Source organism: Indicator indicator, chromosome 5, assembly GCF_027791375.1.
Source record: "Indicator indicator isolate 239-I01 chromosome 5, UM_Iind_1.1, whole genome shotgun sequence".
Taxonomy (NCBI): Eukaryota; Metazoa; Chordata; class Aves; order Piciformes; family Indicatoridae; genus Indicator; species Indicator indicator.
In genome coordinates this window covers 32,693,344-32,716,565 of record NC_072014.1, presented here as the reverse complement: position 1 = coordinate 32,716,565, position 23,222 = coordinate 32,693,344, and the positions used below count along the sequence as shown (strand labels likewise).

The window sequence follows — 23,222 nt, the reverse complement described above, 5'->3', positions numbered from 1 at the left end:
AAAGTTTCCAGAGAAGGGGACTCCACAACTTCCCTGGGCAGCCTCTTCCAGTGCTCTGTCACCCTCACTGTAAAAAAGTTTTTCTTCATGTTGTGGTAAAATCTTCTATGTTCAAGTTTGAACCCATTGTTCCTTGTCTTATCCCTGTGAACCACCGAAAAGAGCCGAGCCCTATCCACTTGACACCCACCCCTCAGATATTTATACACATTGATGAGATCCCCTCTCAGTCTTCTCTTCTCCAGACTAAATAGCCCCAGGGATCTCAGTCTCTCTTCAGAAGGGAGATGCTCAAGTGCCCTAATCATCCTCGTGGCTCTCCGCTGGATTCTCTCCAGCAGTTCTCTATCTAAGAAGCCAGTGAAGCCGGACCAGGCCAGGTGCTGCGATAAACGGTGACGAAGGACCTCTCCCACCTCCTCGCTCCTTGTCCTCCGCGGACTATGCTGCGTGGCCGCCGCTTTCGCTGCCTGCCGGGAAACGGGGCGGGCCCCGCGGACCCGCCCCGCCGGCTCGGGAAATGAAAGCGAAAGGCAGCGGGAAAGGAAGAGCCATACAGCCATGGCAGGGAAGTGTCCGGCTGCCTTTCCGCTGCTGGTGCGCGGCGACTGGGGTCCTGCCGACCCGACGCCCGCCCTGCAGAAGAAGCTGCTCTGCTACTTCCAGAGCCAGAAGCGCTCGGGCGGCGGCGAGTGCGAGCTGCGGGCTGCTACCGGCACCGGGCATCTCCTCGTCTTTTTCGCCCGCCCCGACGGTGAGGGTTGGGAGGGACGGGAGTCGGGGTGAGGGGGGTGCAGGGGCTGTAGGGGCTGTTCCCCCAGCCCCGGTCAGACGGACTGGGAAGCAGGTCGGGGTGTCAGCTCTCTGCGGGAGTGACTGTGTGTGGAGCTGTAATCCCCAAAGGTTACCCTTCTGCGAGTAAAAATAGATGCACTGATTTAATTATTGCATATGATGTAATATAAGCTGTTTAGTATGGAATAGTCAAGTCTATCGTGTATGTAGTGTATATGATACTTCAGGACGTGGTTTGGTGGGCATGGCGATGTTGGGTTGACTTGATCCTAAGGACCTTTTCTTACCTTAAAGATTCTATGATCCTGTAATACACAATCTAGAATATGTATGCTTGCTTATATACATGTGCTTAAATTTGATGTTTAATACTAGCCTCTAAATTGCATCTTGAGTAAGTAGGCTATAACTCAATCAGTACATCCTACCGGTATATATTAATATTGATGCACAATCGTTTTCCTTTAGATTGATCTTGGAATAATAAAGGTTATGTTAATATAACTTAATCTATATTGCTCTTACAGTTATAAAATCTTAGATATGTAATATGCATGCATTTATATAAACTTGCAGTGAGGTGGAAAGCATTTAGCTGCAGGTGTGTTAAATGTGTGCATGCACGTAGATGTGCACAAGCACACTACATGCACTTCTTTTTCTCTTCTTTGTCATGCTTTCCAGTTGCTGATTGGCCTAGTTGGTAAGTTCAGGATGTACAGCTCCAAGTGAGTTTGGCACTGGCTGGAAGACGTTTTTCAAGGCATGGGGGCTGGTACTGGGACTATTACCCTGGAGCCACAGTGTGGGGTTGCGACCAGGCACCATCCAGCAAATGGGGGGGGGGAGGGGGCTGAGCTTCGCATCTGTGGTGGGTTTTTGCAGAAATACTATCCTCTGCTTCTCTTCCCTTTCTTTGCAGAAGGGAAAGCCTTGTGTGTGTTGTGTTAGTGTAGAGTTTGAAGTGCGTTCATGTTGTGGGATAGTATAGAAATTGTTAAGGGAGTGGAACATCTTCCTTCCGAGGAGAGACTGGGGGAGCTAGGTCTCTTTAGTTTGGGGAAAACGAGCCTGAGGGGTGATCTCGTTAATGTTTATAAATACGTAAAGGGTGAGTGCCAAGAGGATGGAGTCAGGTTCTTCTCGGTGGTGCCCAATGACAAAACAAGGGGCAGTGGGTGGAAGTTGGGGCATAGGAACTTCCACGTAAACATGAAGAAGATTTTTTTTCACTGTGAGGGTGATGGAACACTGGAACAGGCTGCCCAGGGGGGTTGTGAAGACTCCCTCTCCAGAGATATTCAAGACCCACCTAGAAGCATTCCTGTGTGATCTGGTATAGGTGATCCTGTTCTGGCAGGGCTTTTGGACTAGATGATCTTTCAAGGTTCTGTCTACCCCCTAACATTCTGTGATTTGTCCTGATGTAACAGTGGAAAAGTGCTGCCTAATTTGAAGTGGTATTTCTCTTCAGTTTGTCACTGAGTTTTTTGTTTGTTTGTTTTATTTAGTGAGGCAACGAGTTCTTGAGAGATCGTGTCATAAGCTGTGTTTGGGAAAAAAAGGAGAATTGAAGTTGATTGTCACAGATCCTGAAACAGCTGCTAAAGAAGAGGCATCAGAAGAAAAAATAGCTCCCATTAAGGTGAATAGAAATTGTAATACTAGCCAGAGCTTTGAAATAGTGGTGAGAAGGTCAAATCAGTCACTGATCTTTTGCTTTCATTTTATTTTAGGCTTTGGATGCCATGGGCAACCGTCAAACTAAAGGTAAAATGTTATCCTTCACTCTGTAACACTTCATAAAATGAAAATACGGGTGCTTATCTCCACATGCAGCTGCTGTTCTGTGGGGAGTCATGCAGAAAGTTTCTGAGCTTGGCAACCTGCCTCAGGCAAGGAGATCTGGTCAGGAACACTACAGACTTGATCACTGAGATTGGAGTTCACCTTGGCAGACTTAGACCACACACCTGGTGTAAGCTTCTAAAATATCCTTTTTAATCAGAGGAGCATCTCCAGAGAGGGATTTAGTTCCATTATCCTGCATGACTGCTCTAAGATAAGGTCTGCCTAGAATCACCTAGATGAAGGTCTTAAGTTCAGGTCTGGTGTCTTTGTGCTCCCTGCAGTCAGGAGAGTCTGTAAATGCAAGTGGTGCATATCCCCACTGAGGTCAGTGGCTTCAGTTTGGTTCTCTTTCATCAATCTTCTGCTGAGCTTTTTGGTTCTGAAAGCAGTGTCGTAAACACTACTGCGCTCCCAAATACACTCAGCCCCAAGACAGACCAGTTAATCAGAAAGTTCTTCAGTGATTAACCCACTCTGTTTTCCCTTTTCATATTAAGCCTTATTTGGTGCCTTTTTTTTTTTTTGATAGTTCCTGCTTTCCAAAGTAGGTACTCAAAGTTGTCATCTACTGATTTTTAGTTATACCAAATACTATATATGATATATATAGTGATTCAAAGAAACCAATAACTGACTGAAGTGGGGAAAACTCACTGGTTGTTCTTCATTAAGTGTTTTCTTTCTATTGGAATGTTTTTCACTAACTGTTTTTCGTTCTGTCAGACTTTCTGTCTGTTAGAAGTTTTTCTCAGTAGCATAAAAGATAAAGTGTCAGCATAAGAGATAGGTTTTTAGACATAAATAAGAATGTTTTGCTTAAACATAAGACATTGGTACAACCTTGAGTTCAGATAAAATGGCAGCTGCCAGACACAGCTGCCGAATGTGAAGGGGCCAAGATAAGAATTCTCACCCGCTTGAAGATTGGCTGGAAACCAACTTAACTAGAAGAATTAGTGGCAATGTTGTCGGGAGGCCAGAAGGTGACAGTGGAGAACAAGGAGAGAAAGGACCTTATCTATGGAAAATAAGTTTTTAGAAATCCTAATGCATATGTATTGTTAAGCTCTATATAAGAGGTGTGATTAGCGTTTTTAGGGGTTTGCAGCCATTCAGGGACTACCCTCAATAAACTGATGGATGCTTCTTAATGATTTTAACAATCATTAAGTCTTTATCACCATGTCTCGACAGCCAATGTGACTTGTCAAGCTAGTATTCTTTATTGCAGCGCTGGGGTATGTTAGGATCACTCCCAAAGACGTCTACCACCGAATCCATGGATACACGAGTTTGTATAGCATGTAAACATACAAGTTCACCACATTATCCTATCCCCACCTACACCTGGTGCTTATACATCGCTCATAGCTATTGTAACTTCTTGATCACTTGAAATTATCTGTTGTCTGTGGTCCTTTAATACCTCTGAATGGCCGGTGATTGGATATTCTCCGGTGATTGTATCTTCCCTCGTCCTTCGGATGTGTGCTCCGTCCTTCGGATGTGTGCTCCGGAGGCAGCTACTTGCCTGTCTCCCAGCTCCCACCCACCCTACCCCCCCTCCCTGCTGCTCTCATTAAGTTCCTTTTGTCAAGCAAATCAGTATCATCTAGCAACCAGCTCCACAAGTTTTGCAGAGGCTGAGCCTTGCAAAATTCACTTATCTCCACAAGAGAGCTATTGCTTTTGTGGTTATTTTGTTTTCCTCTTGTTGGGCTTTGAAGGCCTGTAGACCTTCAAAGGCATCTGCTTTCTGTAAATGTTATGGATTTGGTATCAGTTGTTGTTGTACCTCGGGAGAGCTTGTTAACTAACTGAGTGGGCAGAGCCAGCCTGTTGTGCTGCTCAAGCCTTCCCATCACATGTCTCTGTGTCTGTTCTTGGGGCTGACCCACACAACCAGCCTGCTGGGTGCTGCCCCAGGATTTAGGGATTTTTGGCTGCTTTTGACCCATAACACAGACCTCCTGGAATGGGCCCAAAGAAGGGCCTCAAAGGTGATCAGAGGGTTGGAGCACCTCTCCCATGAAGACTGGCTGGGAGAATTGGGCTTGTTCAGCCTAGAGAAGAGAAGGCTCCATGGGGACTTTGTAGTGGCCTTCCAGTACTTGAAGGGGGCCTACAGGAAGGTTACTGAGGGACTGTTTAGAGGGGCTTGTAGCAATAGAACATCAGGAGAAAGCTCTTCAAAGTGAGGGTAGTGAAATATTGGAATGGTTTGCCCAGAAAGGTGGTGGAGCCCCCATCCCTGGAGACATTCAAGGTCAAACTTGATGGGGCTCTGTGCAACCTGATCTAGTTAAAGATGTCCCTGCTCACTGCAGAGGGGTTGGACAAGGTGACCTTCAACGTTCCCTTCCAACTTGATGCATTCTATGATCTCTTTTCTTGGGAAATGAAAGCATACAAAATGGAAGCAAGGTCTGTTTATTCCAGGAAATGTGTACTAATATGTCATGTGGCTTATGTCTCTTTCTGTTGAAAATAATGCAGAAGGAGAGAGTTTTGTTCCAAACAGTGAACTCCAGGAGGAAGCTGGTTCTGTGGAGAACATTGCAGAAAAGTCTGCAGTGACCTCAGCTTCAGTAGTTTTTGAAAAGATAGAAGGTTGCAGTCCAGAATGCTTAAGTATGCTGATAGAGAACATCAGCGGCCTGGCAGTAGGTGATGGCTTCACCATGGAAGTGATACCTGCAAAAAATGTTGCTGTAGCTACCTTTACAAAAAGTATTGGTAAGACAACATTTTTCACCATCATTCATTTCCATGTGTGTCTGTACATGAATAACAGCTTTCAGAGCTCAATTCCTCTCCTGTTAGAGATTCAGAGAGCTTTAAAAAAGACACAGGTAGTGACTCAAGAAAGATGTAAGTCTGATATACAGATCTGTGATCTGAATACAGTGGTCCAAATGTCACGCTGAAAAAAGAAAATTGTGGCATCTTCATTAATTGAAAATGGATGAGAATATTTCATTGTCTCAGTCTTGGTTTAGGTTACATGTAGAAGAATTAGAAGTGGACTGAGCATGCAGATGAGTTCTGCAAATTACTGGAGTGTATAAATTCTCCGTTTGAGAAGATCCTGAAACAGCAAGAGGTGCTTCGTGTATCCTAGAGATGGCTAAGAGAGGAACGGAGACATAGTGGTAGTGAATAGCAGAGAGTACCATGGCTGTGTCTCTTTCCCCCTTTTGTTACAACATGTAGTTATTTGGCACCAGAGACAGTTTTGCTCCACAGGGAGAAAGCAGATTCAGCTCATTTCTCTGCCAGAAGTGCTAGCCAGGGCTGATAACGACCCAGCAAACCACGGTCAGTTCATATCACTCTTCTGTTTACAGATACTGCAGAATTTGTGAACAAATGCTCACAAAGCAAGAGACTTAAAGAGTTCCAGATGACTGCCAGGCTTCTGGAACTGACCCAGAGCATCAAGGCTGAAGAGGTACCAGCCAGCGTTTCCACAGACTACATCACAGTTTACTTTGAGAACGCACAGAATGGAGGGGGGCCAGTGGCAGATGTCCAGCTCTTGCCTAAGGAGAAATCTGCCATCATTACTTTCTGTGATCACAAAGGTAAAGCTGTCCTTCTTCAGCTGACTAAAGTGCTTCCTGAAAGAAAATTACTGCAGCTTTGGGCATTAGGAGGAGGAGGAACTTGGTTTGCTGGTGCTAAAGCCAGCGTACACAGTCCTGGTACTGAGAAGTGCTCTGGATTTAGAAATACTGTCCCATGTCTAGGGTTTCAGAATCTCTCTGGGTTTTTTTATGTTGCCAAAGGTTCATTTTAATCCCTGCTTTGTGCACAGGCTGTTCCCACTGATGTTTTTTCCCTACATATGGAGGATTTTATCTGCTATACAACATGAATTGTACTTTCAGGGAGAGCATCCTGGTTCCAGCTGGGATAGAGCTAATTTCCTTTCTCAGTAGCCAGAATAGTGCTGTGTTTTAGATTTAGTTCATGGGATGAATACTGATAATATGCCAATGGTTTTAGTTGTTGCTGGGAAAGGAAGGACTCCTCCATTCCACTTGTTTTGCTAGCGTGCAGGGGCAAAAGGAACTGGGAGGGAGCATGGCCAGGACAGCTCACCTGAAGGTGTCAAAGAGTATTCCATACCATAAAACATCATGCTTACCATGTAAACCTTGGGGAGTTGGCGGGAGGGGGAGGATTGCTGCTTGAGCCTTGGTCAGAGGGTGGCCAATTGCACTGTGCATCACTTGTCCTTTCCTTGGGTTTAATTGGTCTTTGTTATATTAATTTTCATTATTATTACTTAATACTTTATTTTTATAATTTTAGTTTATTTGTTATACTATTCTGGACTCAGGCGGTTTTTTTGCTTTGTTTTCGTTTTTTCCCCTTGTCCTCCCAATCCCACTGGGCAGGAGGAGGAGTGAGTGAGCAGCTCTGTGGTACTTATGTGCTGGCTGGGGTTAAACCACGATGGAGAGGAAGCAGATTTTGTTAATTACTTCAGCTTTTACAATCACTTTTCAGAAACTTAAGTTCAAATCTGTTCATTATCAAGGAGGAACAGAGCTAAAGAACAATTTTGTTACTTTTTCTTGAGTCCTGTTTTTGTGCCAGCACAACCCCTGCTAAATTTCTCTGTTATGAAACTCCTGACTTAGTAATTCTTGTAATTAAAGGGGTCTGCCAGGTGATTGTTTTCCTTCTGACTTTCAGAATTTGCTTAAGAATATTTTGTACATTAAGTTACTAAGTCATTTGGATCATTGTAATGTGATTTAAGTCCCTGTCAATGCTACAATTCTTTTTGTCCATTCTGACTGAAATGTAAAAAAATGCATTGGCACAAAGAGCTTTATTTTAAGTTGAGAGTAAGGAGCATTTTATAGTAGTAACTTGATATGTCCCTGCTTTGTGGTGGAGTTTCTGTAGAAAATGAGAGCAAAGCATGGCTGTATAGGTAAATACAGGCACAAGCATATTTCATAGAATCATAGTCATTCAGGTTGGAAATGACCCTTGAGATCATCAGATCCAACCACTAACCCTAGTCTACCAGGTTCACCACTAAACCATATCATTAAGTGCCATGTCTAAACAACCTTTAAACACATACAGGGATAGTGACTCTACCACCTCCCTGGGCAGCCTGTTCCAATGCTGGACTACTCTTTCAGTGAAAAAAAAATTCTTAATGTCTAGCCTAAATCTACCCTGGTGCAGCTTGAGGCTTTTCCCTCTTGTTCTTTCACTACCTGTGAGAAGAGACCAGCAGCTACATCTCTATATTGTCCGTTCAGGTAGTTGTAGAGGATGGTAAGGTCTCCCCTTGGCCTCCTCTTCCTCATAATAAACAGTCCCAGTTCCCTCAGCTGCTCTTCATAAGACTTATTCTCTCAGCCCTAAACTAGTAAATTTACTAAATTACTTGGAGCCAAGCCTTTTATCCTGTCCACCGCAGAATGGTTTGGAAATCAGAAAGACCTGAAAACAACTCCTTCAAATTAAGAAAAATAATAAAAAAAAAGAAGCTACTTTATCCTGTGTAATAGCTCTAAGAACAGTCACTTACTTGATTTGAAGTTACTGAGATAGATAGATATAGAGATATATATATCTCATTTTATATATATATATATATGTGTGTGTGTTTCTCTCTGTGTGTTAACTTTTAGATCTAAAGACTGTCTTGGAAAAGCAGCATTTACTAGAACAGACACAGATTTCTGTGCATCCATATTACCACTCCTTGGGAGAAGCTCTCTATGGAGCATCAAGACCAACTAAGAAGATGCCAGACCCCTTTGGGGTGCCACTAGATCCGTATGTCTGGCAGTTTTTGCAAAGGCAGGCTACATTGATTCAAGACATAAACCAGGAGATGGCAGTTTGCCACTGTGAGCTAAAATGGCCCCAGGCAGACTGTGAACACCCAGAAATTATGTTGTGCCCATCATCATCTCTCTCCAAGCAGAAAAAGTCAACGACTAAGTTGATCAAGACATGGAAGCAAAATGCTTCTGCTGAGTTCTCACGTATCATGGCACGTTACATAGCTATAAAATGTAAAGCAAATTCAGTGAATTGGGAAGATGTGAAAAACAGACTGGCCAAAGATGCTACTTTGATCATAACTGATATTTCTGAGGAGACGGTGGTGATTGCAGGCATCAGAGAAGCTGTGGACAGTGCAGAGAAAGAAATGAGGGAAAGCATGGAAAAAGCCATGAGACAAAGTGAAAGGGAAAAACTAAACCTAGAAATTTCCGTGCCTGTGACCCCAGGGAAGTATGCTGTTCTGCACAATGCTGGGCTAGAAGACAATATTCATGAAGAATATCCGTACTTAAAGATCTTTTATGATGATGTAAATAAAACTGTTCACTTACATGGGTTACTTTCAGAAGTATATAAAGTCGAAGCTGACTTACTGGAGAAGCTGTGGAATATCCCATGTACATCTGTTACCACTGATCCCCTTGTTTTCTACTATCTACAGCATGTAGATAGCAAAACGGTGTCAGAGACATTATTCACTAAGAAAAACATTAATGCTTTTTATGAGCTTGAGGGTGATGGTGTGTTGCTATTTGGAGATTCTTCCAAAGATCTTTTAGAAGCAGAAAGGCAAATAAAGACAAGCTTGGAATATAAGTGCATCAGCGTGGAGGATGGTGAGGTCACTAAAAAGGAGCAGTGGAGGAGTCTTCTTGCTTCCTTGAGTAAGGAGTACAATTCTTCTGAGGAAAGTGTAGTCATTGATGAACCTGTTGAAAAAGAAAATGAAGTGGTCATTGCTGGCTTTTCCAAGGCTGTAACAGAAGTTTATCAGAAACTTACTGATTTTATAGATAGAAACACACACATGGAAGAGGTAATCCCAGCAAAGTCAGTGGTGGTAGTGCAGTTTGTAGAGGAGGAGAAGTCCAATATTTGTCTTGAACTGAGGAAGAAAGGGGTGTCAGTTTCTTTTGACACCAAGAAACCAAGTATTTCTCTAAGAGGACCAAAAGCAGAAGTGTCAAAAGCAGTCACCACATTCAAAGAAATTCTCTCATCTCTCTACTCAAGAGATGTGCCAATAGATAAACCCGGAGCCAAAGAGTTCTTCACTGAGAGGAAAGATTTATGGATTTTTGAGGCAAAGCAGCGATTTAGCTGTTTGATTAGGCTGGAGGAAGAAGAAGAAGATAAAGAACAAAACCAAGAGAATGATGAAAAAGTTATTGATAAAAGAAAGCTCTACTACAAGGAAATGCTGCCAGAAGGAGTTGTAGTAGCAGTGTATAAAGGTAATCTGTGTAATTACCCTGCTGATGTTGTGGTAAATCCAGCTAATGAAGACTTAAAACACACTGGGGGCTTTGCTGATGCACTGTTTAAAGCAGCTGGTCCACAGCTGCAGCGGGACTGTGATGAGCTATTGAGGAAGAATGGGAATCTGCACCCTGGGTGTGCAGTTATCACAAGGGCTGGGAAACTCCCCTGCAAGAACATCATCCACGCTGTTGGGCCCAGGTGGAGGCAGGATGAAGCAGAACAGTGTGTGTGCTTGTTGAAAAAGACAGTGAAAAAAAGTCTACAGCTAGCTGGAATTTACGATCATCATTCTATAGCTCTGCCTGCTATAAGCGGAGGAACTTTTGGCTTCCCACTTCAGACCTATGGAGATTCAGTTGTATCCTCCATCCAGGAGACCTTGGAAAAATCTGTAGGGGACAGCACCTTGAAGGAGGTTCATCTTGTGGGTGATGAGGAAGAAATGGTCCGGGTTCTGAGTGAGACAGTAAAAAATGTGTTTGCATCTTCCCAAACACTGCTGATGAGAGAAGGCCAGAAGGAGGAGAGAAAAGATCTGCAGATGGTCACAACAGATGAAGGACTTTGCATCTGTGTAGAGGAGAAAAACATTCAGGAAGCCACGGTAGGTCTTTTAATTTTCCACTTTCTCCCTAACGTGATGTGAAGATCTTTAAACAGAAAAGGAAGAAGAGTAGGTCATATTGTTTTATAAGGCTAGGTAAGGAAACAGTGGCTATATGCTGGCTAAACAAGGATGCAAGCCTGCAAAACTGATGGATTTCAGGTTGTGATCTGCCATTCTGCAGCCACTGTGAGCGGGCAGCTGTGAATTTCGGAATGTTTCATTCCCAGCTGCTTTTTATTCGTTCTCCATATCTAATGCCCACATGTAAAACAGTTTTTGTTTTCATTTGGTGTTTTTAAAGGGCATTATTAAAATATTTTTTCAAAGTATTTACATGATCTATTGGCTATTTAAGTTGGGTGTTATGGGAAATCAGCACTTGTATGGACTGCTGTCATGAGTCATGCTAACAGGGAGAATGTAACTTACTTTGTTTAGTTCCCTTCTCTTTGGATGAGTTTAAGACACAGCCTTAGGAAGAAGTTACTGGTATCCAGAAACATGACTCTATAGAAGAGTGCATGCTTAGATTTTTTTTTTTTTTTTTGTCCATAAAGCCTAGACCTGATGCTGCTTATTTTCCACTCCCCCTTCCCATTTTCCTTTTTTGTTCTTTTTTGCAAATAAAAGTTAACTACTACTCTTCTAAACCATCAAGGCTCAGTTTACACCTCTGACATAGTTATAGCGACACAAAGTGCATCTTGATAAATCTGTTTCAACAGCTCTTGATTTTTATACTTTGGGAATTTAAACCCCTCCCTAAACTACTATTATTAGAAGTAGTATTAGTATTATTATTGTCCTGTTGTTGTTTCAGTCATTTTGGTGCCTGTAAAAAGCCTATTTCAATAAAAGAGCAATATTAGATGTAAAAAAACCCCAAACCTCTAGATGACACACATTTAAAATACTTTGTAAATAAAACATCTCCTGTAGAGAAAAGCAAAGCAAGCACCAGACTTTGGTACTGCATTAGAGCACGGCAACATCCTTTCACCTCATTTTGGTGCATGAGGTGCTGCTGTTCTGATAAGGTGTAGACAGTCCCTCTTCAATGAAAAGCAGGAAAGGGACATTAAACTTTCTGCATCTATGCAGTACATGTGTTTTGCATCCTCTGATGATGGTAGAGAAGAAGGAACAATACTGCAGCAGTTCTTTGCAAGGAAACATAGGAAAGGCTGGGCCTGGGGAGACGGAATGAGGCACACTGCAGACACTGAGTTTGTTTCACGTGCCCAGACAATAGCATTTGCCTGGGACAAGGTGAGTCACAGTCTTTCCACCACTGAGGGCCTGACAGCTCTGGATGCATGCATGCACGGATGTATGACCTGCTCACACGTAGATACCTTTGGTATTGGTACTCACAGTGGGTCTGATGCCACTTACTGTAGGTTTTCTACAAGTCTAGGAATACTCAACATGCAGAAGCTGTGCTGGAAACCAGGTTATTTATCCACTGACATCTCAGGTTTCTGTGCCATGGATTGTCTTCTTGTCTGTGCTTTTAGTCTCCATGCATATTTTTACTTGAAGCCTGACTACAGATCTTTTCATTGTAATTTTGTTGCAGACAGATGTTATTGTCAACAGTGTTGGCACAGATCTGAAGTTTGGTGTGGGGCCGCTTTGCAGAGCCTTACTAGAAAAGGCTGGACCAGAGCTCAAAGATGAGTTTGACAAAGAAGCAGAACATCTGTCTGATTGTGAATGGAGTGTGCTCTGCACCCATGGTTATGCTTTGGCCTGCAAGTTCGTGCTTCATGCCATACTTCCTGCGTGGGATGGAGAAAAAGGACAGAACACGAAGGTGCGTTTTACTTATCTAGATAAATAATTGATTTTGAAAAGAGATTTATTTGGGATCCTATCTTGAACTCCAGGAGTGCCCTTAAAGAAGTCTTGATGCACCAAGAGTTTTTTTTTTTTTTTCCCACACCAGCATAGTTTCTATGGAACTATTAATAAATGATGTTGTTTTTTTTAAAAAAAGTAAAATAAAGATCTTTGCTGTATTTTACAGACACTAGAAAATATCATCAAGTGCTGCTTGAAGGAAACTGAAAATCTTGAACTGAAATCAATTGCTTTCCCAGCTATTGGAACTGGAGGATTTGGATTTCCTAAAGCTGTTGTTTCCAAGTTGATGTTTGATGCGGTATTCAAGTTCAGTAGTAGTCGCACTCTGAAGACTCTCCAGGAAGTTCATTTTCTCTTGGACCCAAAAGATCAGGATAACGTTCAGGTAGTTCTCAGGAGAAAGCCATCTGTATTGCTTATTATTCTAGTCATGTCTTAATGATGTATTTTAGTTATATTGCTTTCTTAAGGGACTCATTTAGCATTTTCTTACTTCTGTGGACCAGTGACAGTGGGATGCCTCTCCAGTGTCTCATTTAGTGTCTCTTGAAACGTAAACCCTCAGCAAGCACAAGCTGCAGACAAAATTGGCCTGGCTGCTGGTACTGTAAAACACCTGTTGGTGCTCACTCATCTTTTGAAAGATGAGTCCTGCCAACATACAGTATCTGTTATCACACTGTCCACACTCAGTCTTCCACTGTTATTAATGATACCTAAACATGACTGTAAAATGTGTCAGATGGCTCAGCGAGAGCTACATGACTGTTAATGGCAATTACAGAAATACAGTATATCAACTGAGATGCTGTCTTTGGTACCTTTTCTGTCTTCTTAGGTTTTTACCACTGAACTAGAACGTAGACTAGCTGAAAGTCACCATGCTGAAGCACCACGGTCAAGTAAGTTGTGCAGGGGCAGCAGGTGGGACACAGGGGAGGGTGTAAATCCTGTAGTTTTAGTTATATCAGGAAACAGACAAAATGTCATTAAGACACAGAGCCTTTTTATTTTTTTTCCTCCTAATGGACTACCATTCTTAAACTCCATTTGTAAAAATGTTAGAGGAATTTCTTCTGAGAGCGTGCTTATCTCTTAGTGAGGCTAGTGGTACCACATCGACGAGGATATCCTAGTAAGAGATCCATTAGTTTGTCCTACTCAAAGGGTACAAGAACTTGGCATGGCTTGTTTGGTAAAGTGATTAACAACATATTTCTGTACCTTTAATCTCCTGTATAGGGATACACAAAATTGATACTTTCTTTTCCATGTATTAATTAACAGTATTGTAGCACAATATTAAAATTGTATGAGTGAACTGTATCAATGGCAGAGGCTTGTTCATTAGAATATATAGCTCTTTCTTCTCAGCCACTGTGAGAATCAGTGAGATGAAGTTAAGAGTGTGGAGATGAAATATGAATTAGGTAAGTTTAGAATAAGGAACAATTTTATATCTGTGAAGGCAAAGATGAAATAACTTTAATAAGTGGTGTGATGGGATCCCCATTACTGGCAGTGCTTAAGGTGGATACTCCATCTCCTTATTAATTTAGGAAACTCTTGTTACAGAGCTGGTCAAATCAGCTAACCCCAAGAGTCCTATCTGAATTTATACTGCATGAATTTACAGGAACAGAAATGGTTTCATATTCACAGTATTTAAACAGAAGCAATACTGCACCTTCCTGCTTTCAAAAATGGAGTAAAGAGAAAAGCAGAGACTCTCTAGGTCAATCACGTTGATCTAGAGCGTATTCCTTAGAAGGATTAGTTGAAGTTTCCATCAATGAAAGAGCATAGAACCCCAAACTAGAGGAGAAATCTTCTCAGGAAACTTTATTTCTTTTGCAGCTGTCATTAGTCCTGTTTCAACTGACGAATTGGGAGTTCATGAAATGCAGATTGGTTCCATTACACTGCAAGTAACTAGTGGAGATATTACCAAGGAAGACACAGAGGTTATTGTGAGTGTATCAAATCCAACATTTGATGCCACATCAGGTATTGTATTGAATATGCCGTTCTTGTAGTGATAAATTTGACCTGGTTTTTAGAAGGAAGTTAGGGAAAGAATTGTGCATATGGAAAATTTCTATCGAGTACCTTTCAGATGAGAGAGAGTGAGTTGTGCTTACTCAGCAAACAGATCTTAAACACTTTTTTTAACACGTGCTGAATATTGTATTTAGTTTCCATACTACTCAAAACAGAAGGCAGTTTTTCATTGTTTAAAACCAAAACTCCTTCAATAAAAGGAAATCTTATGATCAAATATAATTCTGAAAAACTACTTTTGTCTTCATATGTTTCACTCTAAGTCAATGCCCTGGTTAAGTAAATTCACCTGTAAGGAGCAGAGGATTCTATGGTGACTTTGTGAATTGCAAGCATGATAGCCCTGAAATGATATAATTCAAAGCAATCAGAAAGTTTGGTGAGGGGCCTGCATTGGCTGGTGCAATGATAAAATAGGACCTATTCTTAATGATTGCTGATCAATAATGAAGTCAGCACCCTCTTTGCAGCCACTGCAGTGTGTCACGGAGGGCACTTAGGAGAACAGGCAAGGTTTGGCACTTTGTTGGATACTGCCACATGAGAATTTCAGGTATTTGTGAAGTACAGAAATTGGGCAGAGTTTTGAGTGGAGATAACAATGTTGACTTAATGAATGTGTATGCTTTTTGTGTATAATTTAAGGAGTTTTCAAAGCAATTATGGATGCTGCTGGTTCTGAAGTAGAAGATGAATGTGATCAGTATGTTCACTATGGTATGTTAAAGCATACTCTTCTGTGTGATTAAATTACTTTTGTTCTTTCTGGAAACTTAAAGTTGTTTTACAATTCTCTGATAATATAATTATTTTATCTGAAAAAAGAACTTTTACTTCTAGGAATTTTGAAAAGTCTTGTTGTTGTTTTGACACCTACTTTAAAAATTTTTCTTTTTACATCCAAACAGAAGATGGATACTATTTGCTGCTGCTAATAAGTGCTGGGATATTAATGTAATTTAAGTTCTTTACACCTGAAATTACTCAGGCATGTTCCTGACTTATCAGAAACAATGACATTGACTTGAGTATTATTTTTAAGCTCATCTATTGTCAGCTACAAAAGAGCTGAAGTTTTGAAACTGAACAAAGTGTGGGAAAGGCTCTTTTGGGGCAAGCACGTGCAGGACTGGCTTTAAAAGCTAATAGCAAATCTGGGCTTCTATCCACAAATGCATAATTACTTTTTATTGAAATATTGACACTCTGCTTATCACCCTAATCATGAGTTCTGCATTCTGCCAACCTGGAGAGCATTGAAATCCCATGTCACTGTGATTGGCCTCCATGAGCAGGGACACATTCTGATTACGTAAATAAAACATCCCTGCTCTAAGTCTAAAATTTAACTTTCAAGATGAAGTTTCCTGGATATTTTTCCCAGCCTTTGGCTCTGCAGGCTCTCACCATTTATCAGCCTGCTTTTAGTGCATGCAGAGCATCTTACAGTCAGCCTTTAACTTTGTGCCTAGTGAAGTGATATGTAACTCCGTGTTCATCAGTCCATTCCTCCTCATAACGTGACTCCATTTTGAGGTGTTTATAATCAAATATGAGTGCTTAAAGAAAAAAAATTCCAAACTACACCTCTTGGATCAATTGTTCATTATGTTAATGATATTACTGTAGCCATTCCGCTCTTCTGCTGACTACAAGCTTGAGCTTTCAAGGAACAAGTTGCATAAGAAAGGGTTTCTCATATAAATGAATTGTGCACATTCTATTGGCGTGTTTTTAAATGAAAGTGAGCTGTACTTAAATTCAACATAAATTCTGAAGTTGTACTTAATAGGAAACTACTTCACAGCAGAGATCTCAGGAAATAGGAAAACACAATAACTTGAATTATTTTCTCAAATTCTGGAAACAGAAAAACAGACTAAACTAATACCAGGATAACAGCTCACAGTGGATTTCTTTCCACTTTCTCCTTTAGCATCAATATACCCAGATGTTTTATCAGAAGAATCTGATGCTTTGAAAATGTCTCCCTCTTTATCTTCTTTTTTTCCAGCTGAGAAAAGTGGCTTTATTACTACAAGAAGTGGAAACTTGTTGTGCAGTAAAATCATCCACTTGGTTCACAACAGGAACGTGAAGAGTCAGGTCTCCAAAGTGCTTAATGAGTGTGAGCTAAGAATGTACAGATCTGTTGCCTTCCCAGCAATTGGAACAGGTTTGAATTTCCTTGAGCAAGTGATCAGGGCTGTGATGGGGATAGTTCAGAAACTGGGACAAAGTTAATACTTCTGATAAGGATAACTGTAGACTTTTACAAGAAACTCTGTAAACTGTGATTTGTGGAAGTTCATTGTAGTCTGTTCAGATGTGCATTCAAAAATGCTGCCTTTTAAAAAAAAGTATCAATATCACAGTTGCAATTTGATTGAGCAAGAACACACAAAGAAAAGATACTGATCCATAAAAAACATTCTGCTCCACCCAAAAAAACCCCTGTATCTCAGATGACCATCCTGCACCTTTCTTCAAGCTTCCCATAGACCTTGTCTTTGGAATTTCAGCCACACAGAAGAGCTGGGTTGGAGTCTGTAGGCAAAGCAAGCTGGAATTGTTCTGAGACCAAGCTTTGCCTGGCTGACTACAGAAATTCTGTGCTGGGTACAGGATACCTGAATTCACACTTCTAGTAGGTTTTGTTTCAGCCTACCCGCTCTAGCAGAGGGCTAGAGACAGACTTAAGATCCTGGTTAGTTTGGGGAGCAAGGCAGGGTGAAAGCAGGGTATCTTTCTCAGATCTAAGCTCCCCATGCCTGGAAGAAGAAATGCTGAGCTGGTTCTTGCCCTTTCAGGGTAGGAGCTGATGCATGAGTCTGTGTTTGGAATCTGCAGTGATTGTGTGGCAGAATCCCAACGTTATCTGCATGCTGATATCGCAGTGGCTGTGCAAGGGGTGCTGTGGCACACGCTCAGTGTCTCAGGATAAGCTTCCACTTGGACTTCAGGCTTCTAAGGAAGTGAAAGCAGCTATTTTGAGCTTAGTGTTCCTGTTTGATGTTGAAACACACATCAGGCTTGTGCCAGCATCCTCTGATGATTCTGATTTAGTTTTATTTTGATGCCCAGTTTAAAAATAGGAATAGAGTTAGCGATGAGTTTAAAAATATCATGGGAATACTAAGGCTGAAGTGCTTTTTGGAGCCTCTAAGTAAAAGGGGGGGGGGGGGCAAATCCCAGAAGGGCTTCCCAGGGCTGTGTGTTGTTTCAGCTCATGAAGCTCACTGGCTTATGCGTAAATCTGAGGTTAAGCTTGGGGCTTTGGCTGGAAAGCATAAGGGGGTGAGGAGAGAGGGGTACCAGTCTGTATAAGCTGGGGACATGGTCTCTCTTTCCTGGATGTTGCTGTGATTTAAATGCTGTTCACTGTTATGTGTGTTTTATTTTTGTTTAGGTAAAGCAGGACAGAGCCCATCAAAAGTAGCTGATGACATGTTGGATGCTATAGTGGAATTTGCAAGGAGAAGCTCAGTACAGCATTTGAAAAAAATTAAAATCGTCGTCTTCAAAACAAACATGCTTAGAGACTTTTATGAAAGCATGAAGAAAAGGGAAAACTCAGATTTATATGCAAATATGTCATTGATATCTCTGGTTAAAGGTAAGCAGGTGGGGGTTCTGTGTACCCAGGCATTTAAAACTAAAGGTCATTTATTTAATCTTTAACATATATTTCTTCACAGCATTAATATGGGACAAATCCCAAGCCACCAAGAAGATTTTGGAGAAGAAGGTTGATTTAGCCACATTTCAGATTTGTGGAGAAAGCCAAGAAAATGTGGATGCAGCTGAATCCTGGCTAGAGAATCTAATTTTAAATGAACAGTTTGAAAACATTATTTCAGATGAGGTAATTGCAAATTTTGATGACAGTGAGATAGATATTTTGACAGATCTCCAGAGAAGAAAGCATGTTACCATTGAGCTTGAAAATAAACATTCCTCTCCTTGCATCAAAATTTCTGGTATTAGCAGGGATGTCTATTTTGTTTCTGTGGAAGTTCAGAAACTGGTCAAAAAAATTAAGGATACTGAAGAAGAACGATCCAAGGCAGAACTGGTTTATAACCTGGTAGAGTGGAGGTATTCAGCAAGCAACGGCACTTTTGTTGCTTTTGATAAGCTGACAAATATGCAGCTAGAGGACGCCAGACTAGCTAAAGAAAAACATCTTACTGTCAAAATTAACAAGAAGAAGTACAAAGTCGATCTGAATACTCTACGGGCTAAAGATCACGAAGGAAAGTCTGTAATCTTTCAGCGTGTGCCAAAGAACGAAGGTAAATTACAGCTTTGTTAATAAAAAGACCTTTAATAGTGATTATTGAATGCTAATTATGATAAAGGCAAACTCAGGTATTCTAAAGTAGTAAGCTATCCCATAGCTTTTTTCCCCTCTTTCCCCCACCTCACCCCAGTCATGCCATATCCAGTAGTTTCAGTTTCATGAGGGTGGTGAGACCACTGGAACAGGTTGCCTGGGGAAGTGGTGGAGGCCCCATCCCTGGAGGTTTTTAAGGCCAGGCTGGATGTGGTTCTGAGCAACCTGCACTAGTGTGAGGTGTCCCTGTCCATGACAGGGGGGGTGGAACTAGCTGATCCTTGAGGTCCCTTCCAACCCTAACAATTCTAAGATTCTATGAAGTCAGAACTTCTACTTCAAACACAAGTAATGTCTGCCCTTATGTAACAGGAAGTGGTGTATGAAAAATGCACGAAACTCCTCTGTGGTTTTCAAGCTTCTTTTAGTTAGTTCTTGGTATTGGGGTAATTAGACTAGCAAAAATCTAGTCTTAACAGTGTGCTACAGAGCCATCCAATGTATCAAAGAGAGAGTATTTTTGGAATAAAGAATACCTGCTGTCATGGGTTAACCCAGGACACCTGACTAAGGTGCTGGCCTCTCAGCCCTCTACATGTAGTTGGTTTGTAAGACATGGAGACAAAACGGAGCTAGGGATCTCTGATAATGCAGTCTGTGTTTTGCAGCTCGGCAGTCAATAACACTCCCGCAGCACTGGAATGACATGCAAAATGAATGGGTCAGACTGGTGAATCTCCAGCCATCCCATCAGGAGTACCTGGATGTTGAGAAGAAATTTAAGAAAACCTGTCCCAGCTTTTTCATAAAGAAGGTGAAATCTTGGGTGGGGTGGGGTAGTGAATTCTTGGTCTGAAAACATTTAATATGCATTCTGAATATTTGTTTGTAAATTGTCTGTAACCTAATACAGCTTTCCTATGTCAGTCTCCCCAGCACTGTACAGAGTGGATATAGGTCCAATCAAATTTCCTGTAAGGTGTCCTGCCATTTATGCCTCCTAATGGAAAACTAGTGACCATCAGTCTTCAGGCTGACTGTGTTCATAGATTCATAGAATGGTTTGGGTTGGGAGGGACCTTGAAGATCATCTAGTTCCAACCCCCCTGCCATGGGCAGGGACACTGTTCACTAGACCAGGTCACTCAAGGTCTCATGCAACATAGCCTTGACTACCTCCAAGGAGGGGGCATCCTCAGCCTCCCTGGGCGACCTGTTGTGGCATCTCACCACCCTCACTGTAAAGAATTTCTTCCTGATCTCCAGTCTAAGTTTACCCTCCTCAAGTTCAATTAATGTGGTACTCAGTCTTTGATGTGGTACTTCCAATTAGTAAATTCTATATTGAAATGGAAGCATGAGTAAACACATTCAGAATACAAAGTCAAATACAAAATCCTTTCAGGTTGGCTTTCTGCTATTTTACTATTACTTCCCTGTCAGGCCCAGAGCCTTTCAGGATAGAGTCTTGTTTTTAGCAAAAGTGTAAAGTGCTGATCCTGCTTACTGAAAAGTATCCTACACAGTGCACAGAGATTTAGTTGTCAGAGAGAAGATTGATTTTTATTCAGAATCAAGGAGAAAATACAATGAAATTAAGAGTGAGAATACGTGATTTAAGTTTTCTGTCATGAGATTCAACGAGCATGGTTACTGAGTTACAAATAGAACAAAATATTACTGTATAATAGGAAAAATCAAGTAATAACATGAAGTCTTTTTCCACTGAAAATGGGAAGCTGTTACACAGCAATGCCTTTAAGATTATATTTTGATGTTGATACGCTATTTCCCCCTGAGCTATATTCACATTGTTGGCAGAGGGAGCCAGCAAGATCCATCCTCCCACCCAACTTATTTTTATATGGGTGTTTCTTTTGGGTTGCTAAGGAAGGAAATAATTTTGATTTCCAAGGTGAGATCTAGAAGAGAAATTTAAATTGAACATAATGCTATTGCTACAGGCTACCCTTTAGTGAGAAAACCATCCATAAGGCAGATTAGGATTTACAGAAGGCATCTTACATCATTGCCTCTAGCAGTGGTAGAGCAGCTTGCTTCTAGAAATGACCGTGCACAGCTACTGTGACTGCCTGAGTACCTGGTATGCTAGGGAAGACAAATTAACAAAGCTCTTAAAAGGTACTCTGCTTTCTGATTTTCAGGAGACTCACATATTCAACCCAAACCACAGGCTAACAGGGCATGGTGAAAATTACTGTCATCCTTTCAGTTTGGTTTGGTTTTAATGCTTTCCTGTCGTGATAAATATCGTTCCCTATCAGTATAAATATGGTTCTATTTTGTAACTTTGCAGATTGAAAGAATACAAAATCCCTTCCTCTGGCAGACATACCAAATTAAAAAAATATCTCTCTGTAAGAAGAACAAAAATCAAAATAATGAGAAGTTGCTATTTCATGGGACACCTTCATCCTCACTGAGCATGATCAACTACAATGGATTTAATCGTGGGTTTGCTGGAAAAAATGGTGAGTTGCAGTTAATATCCCAGATTTGTATGAGGTGCTAGGCATTGTCAGTGTTACAGTGCTGTCAGCACAACATGAAGACTGAATAAAGATGGAGAACAAAATAATAAACAATTTCAGAATGTTATCTCTGTAGACAGAGGAATGAATCTGCTCAGTTAGTCCCTTGCTGATGAATGCCACTGTCTAGAGGGCAGTGGTAAAATCTCACCTGCTCTGAAATCAACTCTGGGCAGCTTTTTTTTTTTTTTGTGATCTGCCTACAGAAAAGAGCAAGGACCATATCCTCAGCTCTGATATCTGCTCTCTTCTTAGAGACAGGTAGAGCAAAGTAGAGGTGCAGGTATTTCTCCAGTTGGCTCCAAAGATAAGAACAGCACAAGCATTCAGAAAATCCAGAAAACTCTTAATTACAGATATGTAGTAATTTTAAGTTGAAAAGGCTCTGAAGATTTGCAGTTTGATGGATTGAAGTCTAAACAACAAGGCTTTTCCCCATAGGAATGAGTAGTCAAAACGTGGACGCTGACACTTTACCAAACATTTGATTCTGATACAAAGGATTATTACTATAAGTTGGTGTTTAAACTCTAACCAAATATATAATTCCTCCAGAATCAAAAACGGGAGCTTTTAGGCATGAGAATGAGAACACTGGTTTTATTTGAAAATGTTGTCTTTCCAAGTAGGTGCAGCCATTGGAAATGGAACCTACTTTGCTGTTGATGCAAGTTACTCTGCTCAGGACAGTTGGTCCACACCAGATGTGGAAGGCAGAAGATACATGTACTTGGCTCGAGTCCTCACAGGGAAGTACTGTGCGGGGAGCAGAGGACTAATCACTCCACCACCAAAACACTCATCAGATCCTACTGACCTGTATGACAGTGTGGTTGATAAGGTGAATAATCCAACAATGTTTGTCATATTTAATGACATTCAGGCCTATCCTGAATACCTCATTACTTTCCAAAAATAGAGTATTCTTAGTAGCCTGGAAACTTCTAGTGCCTTTCACATGTGGGAATTAACAGGGCCATTCTTGACTCGTTTGTATCTTGGTTTCTTAACTGAAGTGGTTGTTTACCTAGCCTTGTGTTTAACTAAATTTGCAAATCATCAACACAATGAGGCCAGTAACTATTGTAGAGTATGCTCTTTCAGTACTCTCATTTCAAATTCAGTTATGCAGCTGTGTAAGCAAGAACTGTGAGAACAGCCCCAACCTCTTCCAATGCAAGGCAGAGGGGGCTGGTAGGAGAGGGAGCTGCTCTACCTCATCTGTGGCATGAAGTAAGAGGTGTTAGGGTAGGTCGGTGCACCTGTGCATATTTCCGTTCCACTATTCACCATAAAGCCCCAAGTAGGTGATTGCCTGTGAGGATTTATTTAAAATACCCATGTTGGGGGAATAACCTCATTTACCAGCATACTTTTCAGTCATTCTCAGACATGCATTTACCCTTGGTGGTAATAATCCTACCAAAAAAAATGCAATATTGAACATACACTTTGCACTCATTGTGTCACTGCCCCCTTTTGCTTTTGCAGCATACTTTGTTATTCCCTGGGTATAAATTCTTATGTTCAAACCCATTTGCTAGGGACGTTCTCTGTGGTCCCCTGTTCTAAGTATCAACCACCTTCTGCGTATGAAGCCATTGCTACTTGAATTTTCAAGACAATAAAGAGAAACTTTTAATTTCTTCTGGATGGTACCAAAATATCGGCCCTCCTGTAGAATTAGCAATTTGCAGAGAGATAACTACAGGTTACTTGTACCCTTCCAGGTTAGCACACTTTAACCTTTTGAAAATGTTTTAATTCTGTAAAGCAAGTAAAAAATGGCATTTGTACATCTTTGCAAGCTGTACACTTAATTACAATGGTAACCTTACAACTGCCA

General features: G+C 41.3%; 1 protein-coding gene across 1 annotated transcript; it reads left to right on the top strand.

The window, feature by feature from the left end:
* The first annotated feature begins 561 nt into the window (after nt 1-561).
* LOC128967026 (protein mono-ADP-ribosyltransferase PARP14-like) lies at nt 562-22,361 on the top strand. Its single transcript, XM_054381002.1, has 18 exons — nt 562-754; nt 2,307-2,440; nt 2,532-2,565; nt 4,817-4,840; nt 5,143-5,382; nt 5,994-6,230; nt 8,310-10,558; nt 12,141-12,377; nt 12,591-12,812; nt 13,266-13,329; nt 14,285-14,434; nt 15,134-15,209; nt 16,513-16,664; nt 17,898-18,104; nt 18,187-18,783; nt 19,493-19,638; nt 21,142-21,316; nt 22,006-22,361. Exons 1-18 carry the CDS (start codon nt 562-564, stop codon nt 22,293-22,295), a joined length of 5,427 nt encoding a protein of 1,808 aa, XP_054236977.1. The 3' UTR covers nt 22,296-22,361.
* The last annotated feature ends 861 nt before the right edge of the window (nt 22,362-23,222 follow it).